Below are 20,027 nucleotides of genomic sequence, written 5' to 3'. Positions count from 1 at the left end.
GGAAACATTGCTACCATTCAAAAGAGTTTTTATCAAAAATTTGAATTTATAAAAGTTTTGTCAGAAAACTTGCAAATCATCTGGAAACTGACTTAAGGAAAAGCCCATCTGTCCACAATGCCAAAAGCTTGATATATTAAAGAGGGACATTTAAACCAAACACATGGTGATCTTATTTTGTTGCAAACCTTGGTACTGGCTGATTATTGGTCCTAGTCTCAATTATCAACATGAGATCATATGTGATGTTACGGTGTTTCTAGACAGAGATCATTATTTTTTATAAGACGTTATAACTTCTCAATGTCTCTTGACGTAAAGTTGCAGTTGATAACAGAATAGCTACATTTTTTGAAACTGGCAAGATGGTACGTGTGTATAAGGCATGGGGCTGAGTATCATCTCAGCATAAGCAGGAGGATGGACATGTGTCACTTTGCCTATCGGTGACCAAGAACGTGATTTCCTCCCCAGACTGAATTCCCACTGACTGTTGCTCTGAGAGATCCAGCTTCACTGCTCTCCAGTGTGACAAAGACAACCTTCACAATAAATTATCTCCCTCTCCCAGTTAGAAAAAATCTCTCTGTTTTCCTTAAATCACTGATTAGATTTTTCACAGCATCACATCCTCAAGATGTCTCTTTGAAGGAAAATTTCTATTAAAAACATTTTGGTGGCTGGGAAAGCAAAAAAAAAAAAAAAAAAAAAGTGTGAGCGAGAAGGAAGAAGCCCAGAGCACGGAGTACTCCTTAGCCGGCTATCTTCATCGAGTCCTGACAGCTGTTCGCAAGCTGATCTTCCTTCTGAACTCCACCACATGAGAGAGGTATTTAGGCGATATGCAAACTGCAACCAAGTTCATCTTGGAGAGGCACCTCTGGCTGCCAGGAGTCGGTCCACACCACTTCTGGCAGATTCATAACCCGCCTCTTCGGTCCTCTTCATTTTGACAATGCCATATGTCCACATATCCAGCAAATGGTAGTCAAGTGTCTTTTCTGATAAAGAAAGTTTACTATGATAATTTCCTAACCAATAGAAACAATACGTCTTCAGGAAGAGGTACCTATTTTTCTCATTCTCTCAGAGATGCCTAATAGGCTTGAGGCAATCATGAGGGATGAGGGCTAGGTGATTTAGGAGCTATGAGGATAAATACGTAAAGTTAACTGCTATGTAAAATGTTTTAAATATCCCTGAGTGGGGGAGGGGTGATCTGCTCTGGTCACATCCCATGTGGCCATGTATGAGGGCTGAGCTGGGATGACTCCCACTCCCAAGGAAGACTCAGTGTCCTCTCCATGCCCAGTTCAGCATTCATGCTGGTGTCTGGCTCAGATGCAGCCATCAGGTCCTATTAAGCACAGAATCCACCGGGATTTTGATGAATGAGAGTCAGTTCCCCACCATTCACCTGGATGTCTTCACAGGTGGTACTGTGAGTGCTCACATTCAAGTAGACTATGTCCTTGAAAGCCAGATGGGCCACTGTGACAAAGTCGACAGTTCTGACCTTGCTTAGGGAGAAGAGGGGTTCCCGACCCTTCCGGTACTGAAGGCTGAGGCTGAGCTCCTGAGAGAAGTAGCCCTTCAGGGAGATGAGATAGAAGCCGTCACAGCTGATGATGATTGAGTTGTTTTGCACCTTCATGGTCCCATCCTTGTTTGAGGATGCAATGGTGAAACCATTCTCATTTTCACACTCTAAGGAGGGTAGGGCAAAAAGAAAAAAAAAGGGAAAAGAATGATTTCTTAGAAGGTTGTTGGGTAACAACCTCCCAGTATGTCTAGAAACATGCAAAGAGAAAGTGATAGGGAGAGATTCTGAGAAGAATGAAAGGAAGTACTGAGCTGGAATCTGCTTTACCTGTGGAACGGAAGATGAGGAAAAGCCAATACTAGCAGCCAAGAGCGTTTCAGGTGGGGCTGTTTAAGAGCTGAACGATGACAGCAATTGGCAGGTGTCACAACAGACTTGTGGCAGGAAATGGAGTTTCAAGGTTTCCCTGATTTTTTTTAAATCATGAGGGGTTGGCCAACTTCAGTGCTTCTTTTCTTACTCAATGGTGAGACCAGGGCAAAGGGTGGCAGAAGTGCCCTTTTCCTGTGTCCTGCACACCCCTCCACGCAAAGCAATTGCTTTTAACTCTTCCCTATCCTCTCTCCATCTGACCATGAAATGCAAATTTTTCACATGTCTTGGGCATTGAACTTACCAATAGCAGGTACCCCTGGCCTTTGCCAACGGTCAGTTAAGCTTAGCAATGCGGCTATGCACAGAATGTCCATGGGCTCAGGTTCTGCTAAGTGAGATGCGGGTGGAAGGGCTTAAGGACACAGATCTGCTTCTCCCTTCTACCATTTTATTGCCTTGAGAAGAGCTGCTGCCACTCAAGAAAGAAAGGGAAGAGTAGGAGAATGCGGAGTGATGGCTTGGGTAGCTTTGTGTGAGGCCATTTCAAGCATAAGTCAGAAACACCTAAATTTCTTTTATTTCCACAGCAGCCTCAGTATCATTCTGAGTGGTCAAGCAACCACATCTCAAAGTCCCCACTCTGGCCCATGTCCATTGGTGATAGGAAAGAACAGGTTCCCACTGCTGGGCACAACTCAGTAATTCCTGCTTTGTACCAAGTCCAGGGGGCATACTTTGAATTGAAAATGTGGACCATGTATAGAAGGCAAGACATCCCTTCAGCTCAGCAGAACTGAATAAATAAGTGAATATTTACACAGAAACTACCGGTGGTTGTCCTAGTATTAATCATGGATCCAAATAATGCTCTCCTGGTAGTTAAAATACCACCTTTTCTTTAAGACAAGGGTTGGCATCCCCAAACTCTCATTAAGGTAAAAATCTTATCCTATAATAGAATTCTGGGATTTAATGTGTCTTACGGTCAGACTTGTAAGAAGTAAAGTCTTGCTTTACTTACCTAAAAAATGAGAATAATTCCTACTCAAAGGATTCCTGGGAGGATTAAGTGAGGATTATAAAGTAATTAACACATTGACAAGCAAGTGTTTGGTAACTAACTACTCCCCTTTTCTTCTTTATACAGCTTCTTTGTCCCTAATGAAAACAATATGCAGGCTCCAACAACTCCAGGATTTAAAATGCTTCCCTAAGGGTAAGGAGAGATCTTGTGTTATGGAGGAAATAAAGAGGCCGGAGAGAAGATTTTTTAAAAATTATGAATCAGTTAAATTTCTGACAATACTTACTGGTAAACTGTACTCTGATACTTTGAATTGGAGGGTACTCAGCTGGCACCTAAAGGAGGAAAAAGGATATATTTTTAGGGAAAAGAAAAAAAAACAAATGGACTTGACAAGTCACGGCCTATGAAGCAGAACTGCAGTAGCCTGCAAAGGGAACAGCTTGACGAGAGATTTGGTTTTTCTCTCTGTGGGTTGGACCCAGACTTCCTACCTGCCCCACTTCCTGTTCCACAACATCTCTGAAGATAAGTTAGGCGTATTCTGTTCTTTCATGCATCTAAGATCTGTCCTCACTTGCCAAACCCTTCCTTAGTATACTGTTTTGGCTCACCGAGCCCCAATTTCCCATTTTGGATAACAGAGCACTTGATAGTCATCCTGTTAAGAAACCCATTCAGTCACAGAGACCCCTCATAGAGAAGGCTGTGACCAACCAACCCAGCATGGCAGCAGACTCCCAGAAGCACTGGGCGTGAATTCTGGAAGCCTCCTGGCTGCTTGCTCTTTTACTGTACAACAGGGGTAAGGGTGTCCTATTTTCAGGGCATACACGCAGCGAATACTGTCATAATCCTCAGACATGAGTAGATCTGAGTGTACTTCTTTTAATGCTGGATCTTCACCTACTGTTTAACCACATGAAAAACCTAACTAGAACCAAGTGACTACTCAACAGCAAGAAAGAAGTAAAACAATGAAGAAAGGAAAGCTGATAGATACAATGTCTGTAGAAGTTTGGTGGATAAAAGAACAAAATTCAACATGGAGCAAACTCCAAAATACATTAAGTGAAAAAAGCAAAGGCAAAAAGTGGACACATGTATAAGGTACATTACCATTTGTGTTAAAAAATAATGTTTGTGTGGGCACTGACTTTATCTGAAAGAAAATAATGCTGCTGGAGAAAGAAATTGGAAGCCTGAGGTCAGGAGGGGGAGGTTCTGTCACTTTCCATCGTCTACTTTTTTATATTTTCCAAATTTTGTATTACCTACTAAAAAAGGAAATAGAAAAACAAAACAACAACAACTACAAAAAAAACAAAAAAACAAAAAAACCCCACCTATTGCACCTGCCAAGAACTACTCCACCCACCAGGTTATTTTTGCCAAGATGTCCTGATGAAAGGTGTGGGGAGGAATCTGTTTTCATGCTCTGGGGTGTGGAATCCCTGCTTCCCACTCTCCTGGCACACTCGTAGCCGCAGTCAAATGGATTCCGTTGAGGACTGCCCACACAGACGGAGAATACCCTACGCCCGTTGTACACAAAATTACAAGCCTTACCAAGCTGAAACCAACAGGCAGTGTAGGAAGAAGGGAGAGCCTTTCCGAGCTCTGCTAGTGGCTGGGCTCGAGGAGCACTATCATTCAGTGCTGAGCACATGAACTTGACAGTCTCTGGCGCTCTCCCCTCTCTGTGGACTGTGTGTGAGGCTGAACTCATGTCCTTCATGCTTTAAGGCAATGTTCTGGAGGAAGGCTTCTCAAAAGGCATATTACCCCATCACCGCAATCCGCTGCGTGAATGAATGCCCCCACTACCATCCCAGCCGGCTGGTTCCTTGTGAAAGTCAGAAGTAGCCTGTGCTATCACACCAAGAGTATGGGTCTCAGCACGCAGCAACCTGGTTCTAATGCCAGCCAGGAAAGGATGGTGTCATTTTAGGCCAGCTTCAAAACTTCCCTAGGCATCAGAGTCTCATCTTTAAAAATTACTCAAAGATCACAGGCATCCCTTTCAGCACTGTCCATGATTCAAATTTTAAAAGTTGCAAGTCAGTTTTAATAAAAGAGGAAAACAAGAAGCCTCCTCATCCCAAATTTACATCAAGCTCTCTGACCTAAAAGCCCTCATAATTTGAATATTTGATGGATTATGTAAAATATTCAAAAGGTTCCTGCAAACCAAAGAAATCCCCCAAAGTTCTGAAGTACTCTGATGAAGTAGGGGTGGTAGTGACCAACAGGATAGTCTGAGACCAAGATGCTGAGAGGCAGCAAGGAAAGCACGTGTGACTTCTCTCTTAGGGAAATCCACTGCAACTCCAGACTCAAGCTTCTTTCCTTCTCCTGAAGGCTACCCAGGAGAAATTATTAGAAATTTGCTTAGTCTCAGAAGTTTCTCACTAGCATCAACGTCACCAAGACTAGGCAACGTTGTGAAATAAAATGAGATGGTTCTTCCTCTTGCTCCACGTCCTTCCACAATGTTTCCCTTCATCTCCTAAGCCTGATTACCTCATGCTGACAACCCAGCTGCCCAGAAACACGCCCACAGTGCCCAACCCAAGGCTTTCCGTCAACCTCCTTGTCAAGCATTACTGCTACACATAACCTTTCTATGTCCTATGCCCAAACCAACCATTTCCTCTAATCTCCTTGACCTTGAATAGAGCCTGGTAGGACAAGACAGAGGGTATAGGCTTGGGAGTCAGATTCAGTTCAAACTGTGACCTCTCTAGTTTTGTGAATTTGGAAACATTATATACCACTTCTAAGCTTTAGCTTTCATGTCTGTGAAAGGAAGCCATAATATTGTTATTGCAATGTTCCAGGAGATGACTCTAAAGCTTAAATAAGTGAACATACGTGAAGGCACTCAACAATGTGCCTGGCACATGGTGAGCATCCAAAAATTACCTGCTTTCTTTGTTCTCTCCACCAAAAAAAAAATGTCCCTCTACCTATGTCTACCCATCAAAATATCATCACCTTCAAGGCCTAAATCAAATTCCTGATTTTGGGTTTCCCATAGCAAGTACTTAAAAATTGCTCTATTTACACGGATGTTTATAGTAGCTTTGTTTATTATTGCCAAAACCTGCCAAGCAAAAGCAGCCACGATGTCCTTCAGTAGTTTAAATGGATATATAAACTGTTATAGACACAGACGATGGAGTATCATACAGTGCTAAAAAGAAATGAGCTCTCAAACCATGAAAAGACATGGAGGCACCTTAATTGCATATTACTAAGTGAAAGAAGCCAATCTGAAAAGGCTACATACTGGATGATTCCACTATGTAAGCAAACTACAGAAAAAGGCAAAACTAGAGAGATAGTTAAAGATCAGTGTTGCCAGGGGTGAGGGAGATGGGAGAGAGGAACAGAGATTCTTAGAGTCGTGAAACTATTCTCTATGATACTCTAATGGTGGGTACATGTCATCATTCATTTGTTAAAATCCATAAAATGTACAATACCAAGACTGAACTGTAATGTAAAAAAAATTTTTTAATCTACCACTATTGGATACATGTCTCCTCCCCTCTACAAGGCCACTCAGCTGTGTGATCTTAGGAAAATGGTATTACCTTGCTGATTCATCTGTAAAATGGAAACAGTAAAATCTGTATCGCTGAGAGTTGTGAAGATTTAATAAGAAAACGTCTGTAAATTTTCAGCACCTGACCTGGAACATCGTAAGGGGTTGATAAATGTCAGCTATTATTCTTAGATGCCCATGGGAGACAAGATTCATGTCACGTTCTTAATTTATTCTGTATAACACTATTTAAGCTTTATATATGATTAGAGAATAAAGGTATTAATAAAATAAAAAATGAAAACCATCAAAATCCCCAAAATATCAGCTCTCTGAATCTCTGTAGCCCAGAGAAACCATACAAAATGATCCTGGCTTTATGAGAAAGGTCACCAGGAAACAATCAGAAAATATTTATTTTACCCACATGCACAAACATGACCTTTTTTATATCAAGAAAATCAAAATCCTCAGGTCTTCTCCAGATACTGAAAGAAAATAGGACATATAAAAAGTCCCAAAGGGTTTTCATGTGAGGAAAAGCTATAGAATAAAGCTTCTTCAACCCAGAAAGTCAGAGGAGCCCATACCATCCTCAAAAGGGAATAGAAACTCCTATAAATCTACACACCAGAAGCAAAGTACAGTACTGAAGTTTGAATGAAGTGGTCTCAGAAGCATTTGAGTATAAAAGAAATCCTCTTCTAAGTGAACATGGTATTTTACAGATGAAGAATTGAAGCCTATAGAAGTAAAGGAATTCAACTCCTACCCTCGAATCCAGTACAATTTTCATTATATATAAAAAAGGGTTTTTTTTCTCTCCATGCAAATTTGAAATGAGGAAAAATTCCATGAAGATTGTATTCATTCTCCATTCCTTGTGTTCACTTTGGTGCAAGTTGGAGGAAAGAAGAAGTTGCCGCACACAGCAGACTGGCAAGGGTGGTGGTCTCATCCTGAGAGGGCACAGAGAGAGCCCAGAGCTCAGGCTTCCCTCCTGGGTCTGAGGGCTGTGATAAGTGGAACCAAGGAAACAGGAAGAACAGAGTCCTCAGCAGACAGCTGACATATAGGCTATCTGACCAACTGACTGAATAATCATGTGTCCCATCTAGGCACAGCTGATGATGCAACAGAAGGTCCACTGGCCCAGTGTTCTCAAACTCTAACGTGCATTAGAATCAGCTGGGAAATTTGTAAAAATGTGCAGACAGCCAACTTAGTCATAAAGATTCTGATTCAAAAGGTCTGGGTGGACTCAGTAATCTGCATTTTCCAAGCATCCAAGGCTCAGGATTTGAGAATTACTACTTTAAACGGTCAACTCCTGAAGGCCTAAATCTGGGAAATGTATCCTCAGCCATGCCACTGGCAAAAAGCATCCCTATCCCGAAGCTGGTGCTCAGGGAACATTTGCTCTACTGTAAGTCTTACTCAGTAGTTGACAGAATAGTTATATGATTGTCATATTATTTAGTGATTTGAAACAGCATCAACAATTACTGAGTACTTGCTATGTGGCAGGCATTACATTTAACTCTAAGAACATGAAGGAATAGAACACATAATTATTTTTTACAAACTTGTATGCCAACTGGGGAAATAGTTCCTCTACATAAAACCTCTGGTAAACATCAATAGGCAATGTATATACCGTAAGGTTCTGGAGAACAGAAAAATCATTGCAGGATTTGGCAACTCAAGGAGGAAAGACTTGGGCTTAAGCCTCGAAAGAGAAAGAGGACATAGGTAATCAAAAGGAAGAAAGGTCTAAAAATGAGATCATTCTTGGTGTAGCCAAGAAAAACAATAAAAACTTATTGAGAACTTACAATGTGCCGTGCACTGCATTATCCTTTCTCAAATTCATTACCACATTTGCTATTCAAAATAATACTATTCAGTAGGAATAATAATTCGCCATGTTTTACAGATAGGAAAATGAGAGTCAGTACTGTTAAGAACTTGCTCAGGAATAAATAGGTATTAACTTGAGTCTAACTGAACCCCAAGTTCATGATAATATCCTTTCTATTTACACCACACTATCCCAGGAGTGAAAAAACCACTATGAAACCACTTGTCTGAGGGCCCAAGATTAATTTGAATTGTTTTCATCATCAATACTGAGCAAGATTAAAATAATAGGTTTTAGATAGTTGTCAAAATATTCAGATATAGCTCAAGATATCTAGATGTTCCCCAGGACAGAGCTCCTCAGCCAACCCTACAAGGCTGTCTGTGTAGTACAGGGTGGCAAAGCCCCTAGCTGGGCTCTGATTCAATGCAACTGTCCTGACAAGGGGCAGCAGGACAAGAACAAAGTAAGCAGCAAGGAGGTGATGCAAAAAACAGTCAGAATTACATCCTCTCCTGGCCTCTCTCAGCACCCTGAGCACTGAGCTGTCTAGAAAATAGATGGAAATGTCTGGTACCTAGCATTTATCCAGCAGCCTGTACCATGGGCCCAAAAAAGTGATGTTTGCTTCAAAAGCTCATCCTTGGAGTGTGTGAGTTTCTAATTCTGACTCACTGGGATGTGGCATGAAGCTGCCAAACTTATTCTCATGTGGCATTTGCCCTGGAAGGGAGGCATCTGTGGCAGGAGGGAATGACTCATCAAATATGATAACAAGAGTGGGCTCTGCATTCACTATTTGGGCCTTGCCCTTCCTCACTTGGTATCAGTCAAGAACTTAGGTAGGAGTGGGATGGAATGTGAGTCAGTGGAAGACGGTGGGGAAACGGATCTGTGATGGAGACTCCCTGGTTCACCATGCCACCCCCACTGGAACATGGACCTCTGCTCCCTCAACCTTAGACTTCATATCAATCGGAGGAAACCTGAGAGATCATGAAAGCACAGCCTCACAAACAGTCAGGTTTCAAGAGCCTCTGAAGAGGAAGATGGAATTTTCCATACTTACCCCACTACAGGGGGCTGGAAAGGTGGACTCTCTTCCTGGTGGATTTAATGCGTACATAGCGGAAACTCCCTTACGAAGGGAAGGACTCCCACTTCTGATCAGGGAAGTTCAGAACGCCACTCAGAGAAAGGAATAGGAAGAACAGGCAAAAACTGATTCTTGGCCAAAGAGTCTTCCATGTTCAGAAAACACTATCCCACAAGTTGTATTTCTTAGAGATAAAGATGCACGGCTTTGAAAATCTTGCTGACTAAAGAACACTGAGACTCAGTGAACACAAAGAGAAGCCGTTTTAACTGTCATCTAATAGCTTCTCCTTCTCCATCCCTACCTTTCACCATGGCAGCCAGTACCTTTTTCTATAATCTGTCTCCTAACGTTTACCCTCTTCTGTCTACACAGCCCATGTGATATTCTAATACTGTCTCCCCTCTCTGGTCACTTCCACTCTTTGCGTCAAATTTACACAGCAACGGCCAGCCTCTGTTTACTGCCCCCCTCCTCTGCTGTGGTTTCACTGTTCCGAATCCTTAGCAATGAACAGATTTCTAACAAGAATATCAAGTGTTCAGGTAAACAACCAAATGAACCAAAAGCATCCATGTGACAAGAACACACCTTCAAATTTTTGTGACTGGCCTAATGCAACCAATTCTTTATAGCCTCAAGAGGAAGATACTCTTATACCTGGGTTTCGCTTTACACATTAACTGGGGAAATCCTTAAAGTACACTGACAGAAGGGTCTGTCCAAACATGGCTCTAAGAACTCCCTTCCTGTCAGACAGAGACAGTGGTATCACTCCCACACGGAATCTAAAAAATAAAACAAACTAGTGAGTATAACAAAAAATACACTGAGAATAGGAATGCCTAGGTCTGGTCTTAGAACAAGTCTTTTCCCTTCCTCCATTTCTAATTTCTTCATCTTTACGTCCAACCTCAATTAAGACAGTAGTATAAGCAATGTGGAATAAGTAGCATCTAAGGACTCTTTATTTCATATCAGAGATTAGGCAAATCGCAACATTCAAAAGAACCCCAAATTACTGAGGGATAAGAAGACATTTTGAACAGATCTTTTCAACACAATAAACCACTCAGCTGTAACAAAAGTAGCAGGTTTTCTCCACAAGTGTCTCCCTCTGTTGGCTAATGAACAATCAAGAGTATCTTTTGTGTTGTTTATGCAATGAAGCTCTTAGCCTCATTTGCGTAAGGCTAAATAATACTCAACCTGTATTCCGCTACGAACTAAGTTTGTTAACTGGTAAAAATCATCACCAAATAGCAGTGGGATGATGGTGGTGGTGGTGGTAGCAATAATGACAGTGACATTTTAAACTAAGGCCTTCCTGTTAATTAATGGAAGAGAAATAAAGCACCTAATGCAAAAGAAAAGTATGCTCACTTCATAATCCCAATTGAGAAACTAGATACTGAAGCTAGGGAGATAGCTTTTGGTGAAACTTCTTACCGAAGAGCTGCACTCTACTTGGTTTTCCAGTACTTAGCATATACTATGCCATTGCTTCTTTAACTGTCTTCTTTCCCCACTAGGTTGCAGACTCTGAGAGGGCAAGGAAGACCAGGTCTTGCTCACTGTTGTTTCCTCAATGTCTGACAGGTAACTGATTCTTTTTGAATAAGTAAATTAACAAATGGTTTATATAAAATTCACGTCCACCTGGAAACTCGGCATGTGACTTGATTCGGAAGTAGGGTCTTTGCAGGTTTAATTAAAATAAGGTAACTAGATTAGGGTGGGTCCTAAGTCCAGTGCGACTGGTGTCCTTAATGGGAGACAAGGGGATAATGAGATACACACAGGGAAGATGGTCATGGGAAGATGGAGGCAGAGCCTGGAGTGATGGAACTACAAGCCAAGGAACACTAAGGATTGCTGGGAGCCACCAGAAGCTAGACAAGGAAGGACACTCTTCTGTAGTGCCTTCAGAGGGAGCATGGCCCTGCTGACACTTAGCTTTTAAATGTCTATCCTCCAGAACTATGAGAGATTAACTTTCTTTTGTTTTGAGGTATCCAATTAGTGGTAATTTGTTAGGGCATCCCCAGGAAACTAATGCGTGGTTGCAAAAGTATTTATATCTAGTGTGAAATCCCACTTATGACAGTCAAATAATTATCTGAATCAGAGTCTGATAGAACTAGACAGACCCAGGGAGATTACACAGTCTAATGACTGAGCTAGTGCCCAAATCCAGGTCCCCGTTCTCTTCTATGAATATATTACACATGGCAACAGTCTGTTCTATCAAAATAACGTATGAGGTATTATGCTAATGTTAAAGCTTCATTACGTTATCTGTATTTGTTAAGTATATTAAGATTCCTTTAAAAAAGGAATCTTTCAAACCTTTATGCCAAGTTATAAACCTTTCCCCCAACTTTTCCTCAAAAGCAATTAATGTTAGAAAGAACAAATTTTAAAACAGCCGGCCAAAGTTCTTAAGGCTTAGCTTCATGGAGTCTTGGCCAAGTGTGATGGAAAGAGACAGGACTAGAATTTAAACCTAGCCTCAATTTCTAAGTCTGATATTTCTGTATTAACCTAGACAAGTCTCCATGTCTCAAATTTCCTCATTGTGGAACTGCACACAAATATCTGTCTATCTTCCTCCAAGATCACAGTGAAGTGAGGATGAAAGTAGGGAAAAGATTGTAAAAACAGAGATGGTTATTGCAAGTAGCACCAGGAGTGATGCCCCTCAAACTGCCCCCAAATAAGAGCTTTGAGTTCTCCATCTTCATTGTACCACAAAATACAGGGCCAGATTAAGATCCTGAGGGACCTCGGAAGTTAAAAACATTAAGCACCCAACACATAGGTAATTCAAAATATATTTTACATTACTGAGCAGTAAAACACATGTTTTACAACTTATTTTATAACCAGCAAGGTTTTTATATTGTCCCTTGACTATTTTGGTGCTTGTTTATAACTCTTGTAATACTGATTGTCATTTTCATCCTAATCTTTGTCAGTTTCACTGGTTCTCTAGGCTGATGCCTACGGGGAAGCCCAACCCGAGAGTCTATTTACACTCACTGGGCCCTCCGGCTCCCCACCTAGACAACACCTTGGGAGTGAAGGCTTCTATCCATAAGCTCTTCTTTAATTAGTATTGGAAGAACTAAAGTTTGGGTCTGTTTGTCCATCTTCCTGTCAGAGTGTGTTCTTTAACAGCATTTTCATGTTATCAAAGCTAGACACATTTACACAGACTGATAATCCATCCAAATTGCGTCTCAGAATGAAATGTCTACCGAAAAGAAAAAAATTTTAATTATGTCAGTCACATCCCCAATGTTTCTACTACTGTGAACCAGACCTCTATTCTAAATATAATTTTCTGCAACCAAGTTATTGGAGAATTGGATGAACTGTATCAAAGTAGGGGAGACGGAACCAGCCTGGGCCATGTGTTGTAAGGGTGTCATTTTAGGCCTCTGAACCACTTTCATATACTAACCTAAGAACACTTTATACCCTCATAAATGCTCCCCTTCATTCTTCCTTTGTTCACTAATACATTTAATAAGCTAATACAATTAATACAATTAATAAGCTCTTAATTAGAAACCTATATTCACCCATGCTAGAATTATTTCAAGGGTTTTTTTTAAACTTAAAGTTACAGCAGGGATATCAAAATCCATGAAGTTAAGTTAATCTTAACTGTGATATGCTTTCTGAGACTGAAGTTACGGTGTGTGTGTGCTACAAGGTAAACATTTTAATGGTGGTGTGCTTGTGGCAGCATGTTCATGAACAGTGATAATCTCAACACTTAACAAAGCTCTATAACACATTTGCTCCTCGTAACAACCAAATTCCACTTTTAGAAATGATTAAACTGACACTCAGAGAATTTCAGGGAATTTACCCAGAGCCCTGAAGCTAAAAGACTGGACGGAGCCAGAGTCTTCTAGTTCCTGGTCCAACGTACTCTCTTCTAACACCTCAATGCCTCCCCCAAAAGTTTGAGATGTGTTGTATTTTTGTATGAAGACGTGTTTTAATTCCTTCATTTGAAAAGATACGGATGTCAAAAGTATGGGCGGGCATAAACAAAATGCACGAGCACAGTGGGGAACACAACTTCATCCTAACACTACCGTGTATTTCATCTGTGACTAAGAGAAATAACCTTTCTACTCTGTTACTCAATTGTATCTTTTCACTTCCTAAATGTAATAATAACGTTATACATGGCTCCTCCAACCTGAATGACTCCAGAAGAGTTAACGTCCCTAATCGGATTCATGGATGGAGAATCCCTGAAGTGGGTGGGAAGTCACAGGTTCTCTCAGAGCGATGGGCACAGAAATAATTGCTATTAAAAGAAACAGCTGGAAGGGCAGGGCGGTCAGCACCTAGGCCAGGCTAGGTCTGCCTACTCAGGGCTTGCAGCTAAGGGTTGAGGTCAGAGAAAGGAACAGGGACGTTCTATTCCTAGGTCTACACCAAGAGCCTTTCTGCTCCTTCCATCTCTCCTCTGAGTGTGTATATTTGTTTCTACACATGTGTACATATGTGGCATTTTCCAGCAGGATCCCTGTCCGAGTTATTCTGTCCTATTTTGAGTACTTGGGTCAGAACCTGTATTTAAATTTTACATTTAGAGAATATCATCACTAGGTAAACAGTGAACAATATTAGGTCCTCCTGATACTGTTTATCCACAGATGAGCACTTGGCTTCCTGAGAAAAGTTTTCTCATCTTTAACTCCTCAGGAAAAAAAAAAAAAAAGAGTGGATTCTCTTTAAAAGGTATCTGAGAAATGTTAGTTTTACTATGGTGCCCCCTAGTGCTATGTGAGATTAGATTCACTATCTGTATTTGTCAATATGTAGACCATGCAAGAGAAGTTAAAGTTGGCGAAACGACAATTTGGGTAATTTTTCCTTTAGTTTATTTTGCATAGAATGGAATGAAGTGTGCTCCCAAGACACCTAGATTTTCAACTACATTTTCTGCCACTTTCCCCAGTGAACCCTCAACTTCAACCATTCTGAACAATTTGCTTTATCTACCTAGAAAGCCTTCTACCCGTATCCAACCACCACCATCCCTCTTGCCTATTCAAAGAATTTCTACCCCTTCTTCTAATATTAGCTGAAGCATTACCTCCTCCTCCAGCTTTTATCTTCCCTGAGTTTCTGTTTTCTTATCTGTAAATGGACTATGTCTAATGTCTGCTCAAAAATCCAATGATTCTGTAAGTTTTAATTAGTACCTCCTTTAAGAGCCTCGAAATACTTAATGACAAGTCAGTTCGATATTTCAGATGTTTCTTTTTAATTCTTACAGATTTGCTTATAAAATACAAATTCAATTGCACTGAAAATAATTTATTTGCGTATCTGTCATTTAAATTTTTCTTTAACTTGTTAAATTACATGGGGACACATTTAAGTTGACCTAATCTGAGACAAGATTTTTCTAGGCAAAAATGTCTCTTTCTTCTTCCTGAAGGATACAAACAAAAGTCCAAGTTGTAGCCTGAAATTTCCTCAAGAAACTGAATTCTAATTCTAGCCCTCACTGACACGAAACAGTTCATTTTCCAAACACCTCCACTCCTGTCTTTCCCAAGGGTAAAGGTGGTAAGAATGCAAACCTTTAACTTCAAGTGGGATTCGCTGAAGAATTATCACTAAAAGCATATCTATGAGGTATGCTGGCAAAGGTGATAAAAATCTTGGAAGAGCCCGGCTTCAACAGCTCGGGGACATAATTTACAAAAGCTTCCTATCTTATAGGTCAGCTTCTTTCTGCCATTGTTCCCAGGTGGAGGTACAGGTAAGACTGGAAGCCTGATACTTTAAACGGCAGCCCCAGTAAACAGCCAAATAGCGTGTATATTTTTTTGCGACAGAAGCACTCAATTTTATAACTTGTAGCATGGATAGCCTTCTACAGCAGCCACTTCTTTCCCCTTTCTAACCCAGAATAAGTTGTTTAGATATGTACATAGTATATTAATAAATACAGATCACAAATATATGTGCAAATCTGATCTCCCCTAGTCCCTTCCTAAGAACCAGGATGTCCATAAGCCTAGACACAAAAATCCAGTGACTTACTATTCTGTTTCTCAGATCCTCGTACCCATTTTATGAATATATATAAACTACATACTCACAGGAGATTAAGCTGGAAGAGATCTTTCTGATCATTTCATCCAACTGCCTCACATTTCAGACGAAAAAAAAATCAAGACCCAAAAAGGGAAGTAAGTTATACAAGGAGTGGGAAGGTCCATCTTTTTTTCTGACATCTCAAAAGCAAAAACTTCTGCTTTTCACACAAGTAAATAAAATTTAAGCAAGTGGTGAGAAAACAAAGGTTACTAAATGAACTTGATCGAAGGGAAGTTTGACTGCCAAATGGAGTTTAATAGTTATATCTGTATTTTTTTAGAGTCATCTATGTAGACAATTATTTTATGAAGTTAAAAATTAAATCTAAGAAATGAGGAAAAATCATGATCAGTCTCCAAATATCTTTCTCATATACCAGGAGTTCTATTTAACTGGCTAAATGATGAGCATTGCAGCTCTATTTCATCCCCTATACAGATCACTGTAATATTACACCTTACAGAAGTAGGGGTTTGACTGGCATCGCTACCTACCCTATCCTTCAACCAAAATTCCAAAGTCTCACCTATCAATTTAGGAAGGCTACCAGTCTTTGTCCCTTCTTCAAGAGTTACTCTACACCTTCTCTCTCAATCTCTCTCTCTCTTTCTCTCTCTCTCTCTCTCTCTCACATTCACACACACACACACACACCCCACCATTGATCAAGTTCCGGGGAGAACACACACGACCTAATCTGTGCTACCCTTCCCCTTCACAAAGTGTATGAGATTAAATATAAGGATACATTGTGCTGCCTTGGGTCCTATTAGCAGCATAAGAAATTATGTTAGCTAAAACAGTCTAGCTAGAAATAAGAAAAAATTAAAGTTAATGTCAAGTGAAGAATTTCAAGTATCTGTTCCCCTCACCAAATCTGTATCCAGCGTATATGAGAGCACATTTACTGAGCAAACAGTTCTAACGTACCTTCTCTATATTTGCTTCCATTTCTGCGCCAGGACCAGAGAAAGCTAATTCTCTCCCCAAGATCAGCTCACCGTGAATCCTAGTGTCCTGGAAAGCAGCACTCAGCTTCCCTTCCAGGCTCTGCCACAGAACTGCTGGGTGACGTGTCAGAAAGGACTCCTCTCCTCTGCGTCTCCTAGGTACTCATATTCCGGAGCAGCCCGGGCACCAGCTGAAGCTGGCTACACTTCTGTATCTGCTTCAGCATTTGCTCTCTCCTGCTCAGAGCCCTAGTGCAATTCATTGTTAAGCCTAGACTGGGGACATCTATTCTGTCTTTTTATCATCCCACAGTGTAAGGAAATATGCAACACTGTGGTTGTTTGAAAAAGCACTCTCAGGGCTCCCAGACCCGGTGATAAACTCAGCTGTTCTATTTTGGGTTACTCTCTTTTCTTCTCGGAAGAGCCTAATTCCGGTCTATGTCTTGGGCATCCTGCCATGGACACTTCGCTCCTCCCCAACACCTTCTCCCCAGATCACCTACTCTAATTTCACCCAAAGGGTTCTGCATAGAGAAGGAAACATGTGGCATGAGGACAGGACACAGGTGTGCTGTTGTACTCACTGGTCTACAGACTTGAGCATGACAGCGGCTACACTTCTGGAATCTCGGGACACGAGATCTCTCTACAGTACAGTGATCACAACCGCACTCCCACTGGCCTCTGAGCACCAAAACCCTCTATTTCCTGTAGGCAGAGACAAGCCCAGGCATTGTCTAAGGACCCGGCTTATCTCATCCTGATCTCATCTGAGGTACTCAGTCTTGGACCTGACCATCAGAGACGGAAGTTTCTATTGTCAGACCTTCACCAAGGAGAGACTTTCTTAATCCAGAGCAAGTCCGAGGGAAACAAGAATTATCAGATTAGCTCCAACAAGGGAACTCAGGGAAATAATACTTATTTTTTTTTTTTGGTAGAATTTCCTGCAGTCAAGAACATCCTTAAAGATGTTTGTAGATATGAACAAGTAAATGAGAAAAAACAATGTAAAAGGGACCAGAATAAAGAGAAGGAAAAATGGAAAGAATACCCTCATTAAGAGGGGGAATACTAAAAGGATGACCACCCACTTCATAATGTACTGGACAAAGTGATGTCTGTTAAGTTGTGACTGGCAGAGAAAGACTGTGAGAGACAGTTTCTGACTCAGTTGTTGGGGCAGATGTTTGGCCATGTGCACATTCAGACATGAACACATACATTTCTGCCCTGAAAATAGACAGAACTTAATATTGATACTGTCAGCATTCTTCAAAAAGCAAATCTCCTTGAGTGCCTATGGGGTTTATGAATATGATAGGAAAGTGGAACCTCTCTTTCTTATTTCCTTTTTGTGTTAGTTCCCTGATCAGATGCTTACCAGCAGCACAGGTGAACCAAGCAGGTATACCAGTGACTCAAAGCTTCAAAGTGACAGCTCCTAAAGGAATACCAGGATTCTTGTATTGCAAAGAAAAAGAACAGGCCAGAAGCAGTGCCCCTGCCCTACCCTCACTGTGCCCTACCACTGCCACTACTGAAAAAAAGGAAGGAAAAGAGAGACAGGAGGGTGTTTGACCACACTTTATGATCACTGAGAGGAAAAGGAAAGAGATCAACAGTTTTGGCGTCAGATTATTTCCAAGTGACTATCTGCAGCGGTTGGGGCTGCTATCAGCATGAGCTGGAGGAGAGGACGTGCCAGTGGCGCATCTTACCTGAGCATAGAAGTGCAGACAGATGTAAGTGAGACACAGGAGCAGCCCCAGCCCCTGAATTACGGAGGCCACCAGTAATAGCTTGTTCCTTAAGAATCTCCGCCCTGGCGTGTTTCCCACATTCCCGTCCAGGGGTTGGACCCCTTCCATCTTCACAATCTGGATGCAGGGAAGATGAAAGCTGTGACAAAGGGGAACCTGAAGAAGGACTGACTTCTTCCCCACGAAGAAGGAGATGAAGCCAAAACAAGGCGTATCAATCAGAAAACACACAGAGGGAGGTCCCAGGACCAAAGATAAAAGGCGATTGAAAGAGCAGAGCGGACTCTCTCAGTTTTAATGCTGCAGTTTTTGCAGGCAGGCGGGGGAACTTCTTTGTGACTAATCTGAATTTCCCCTTTACTTTCTTTCTTTTTTTTTTCTCTGGGCTAACAGGGAGTTGTTTTTGTGGCATTCCAGTTCTGATTTGAGTGACTGTGAAATGATAGTCATAAAAGTGTGCTATTTTCTTAATTTCTCATTGCACCAGTAACCAAATTGTGGGTCACTTGATGAAGATAAAAATCATCATCCGTTGATGTAGGAACTCATTTCTCCCTTCCCCGAGGTGTCTTAAGTCATAGAAGAGATTTAAGGAAAATGCTAGCCTTAAGTTCTTGTCTGCACTTTCTTAGGTAACTAAACACTGAACCCATTTTACAGATTCAGAAATAAAAGCACACACATACCATTCTTGAAGTGGAAAACTAAAGAAAATAGGATGGTAGATCATGTAGAATTACAGGAGTGAGATCCTCTAGTTTTAGTCCATTACATTATAATGAACAAACTAGTATACACTGAGTGTCTACTGTGTGTCAGGCACTGTGCTAGACAGCCTTTCAATCTTTTTCTCATTTAATCCTTTCAGGCAAATTTAGGAAACACATACATTATTAACCTTAAGATAGCAGGAAAGAAGCAGAAGAGCATCCTGACTTCTCCCCTGTCTCTCTGCTTTACATTTTCTCCATACCTAATTTTTGCCTGCATGAACAAATGAATAGCTTCAAATAAGCTTTGAAGGTTGTTCTTTTCTTTAAGATCAGGGGTAGGCTCAGAGCTTGGAAAGTAAGAGTATTCTACCAACAGACACTACTTACCCTTTACCACTGAAATTAATGATTAACTGAAGTAAGTGATAAAGTTATGGATAATGTCAGGTTCAAATGAACAAATATCTACCGAGTACACAGTAAGCCCCGCGCTGTACTGGACAGCACAGGCATGCTGGGGAGGGGCTGTTTACGACAGAACAACGCTTCTGTGGGCAAGTATGTCTCTCTGAGCTCCCCAGCAGCCACTCAACAGATAGTTACAGAAAGAACGGAGGAAGGAACATTTTGGTATCAACAATACAAGACGTTACATGCAACTTAATTTTACAGAAAATTGATATTTGAAAGAGAAACAGTTTGTGGAAAATGGAAAGTACATTTATTATTACAGTGTTAATCAGTTAACATATGAATTGAAACCCTCATTATAATCATTACACCTTGCATTTGCATAACATATGGGTCTTCAGAAGTTCAAGTTTTTGTCTGAAAGATAGGGTGACTGAGATACTACATCATACATTCCAAGCCAAAACTAGAAATCAAGTTCAGTTTAAAACTATTCTAAATGATTATTAATAGTTATTCCTATGAGAAAAGTATGTGTAACATCCAAGGTATGAAGGAAAAAAACATTGAAAGAAAAATCAGTCTGTGGAGCGTAAT

General features: G+C 40.9%; 1 protein-coding gene across 2 annotated transcripts in view; it reads right to left on the bottom strand.

Annotated features, from left to right (window-relative positions):
* Window positions 1–711: 711 nt before the first annotated feature.
* Window positions 712–20,027, bottom strand: part of TNFSF4 (TNF superfamily member 4) — a 124,008-nt gene continuing 104,692 nt past the window's right edge. Inside the window, exons 1-3 of one of the 2 annotated variants that reach the window (XM_006211154.4) lie at window positions 18,265–18,466; window positions 3,229–3,277; window positions 712–1,707 (exon numbers count right to left, since the gene is read on the bottom strand). In XM_006211154.4, coding sequence (XP_006211216.1) covers window positions 1,361–1,707; window positions 3,229–3,277; window positions 18,265–18,414 — 546 coding nt within the window. In that variant the 5' untranslated portion in view covers window positions 18,415–18,466 and the 3' untranslated portion in view covers window positions 712–1,360. Of the gene's footprint in view, window positions 1,708–3,228; window positions 3,278–18,264; window positions 18,467–20,027 lie in introns of those variants that run through there. The other variant, XM_072946104.1, reaches the window with a different exon arrangement.

This window comes from Vicugna pacos, chromosome 21 (genome assembly GCF_048564905.1).
Source record: "Vicugna pacos chromosome 21, VicPac4, whole genome shotgun sequence".
NCBI classification, from domain to species: domain Eukaryota; kingdom Metazoa; phylum Chordata; class Mammalia; order Artiodactyla; family Camelidae; genus Vicugna; species Vicugna pacos.
The sequence above is the reverse complement of the archived record's forward strand: the minus strand, read 5'-3'. Positions and strand labels throughout refer to the sequence as shown.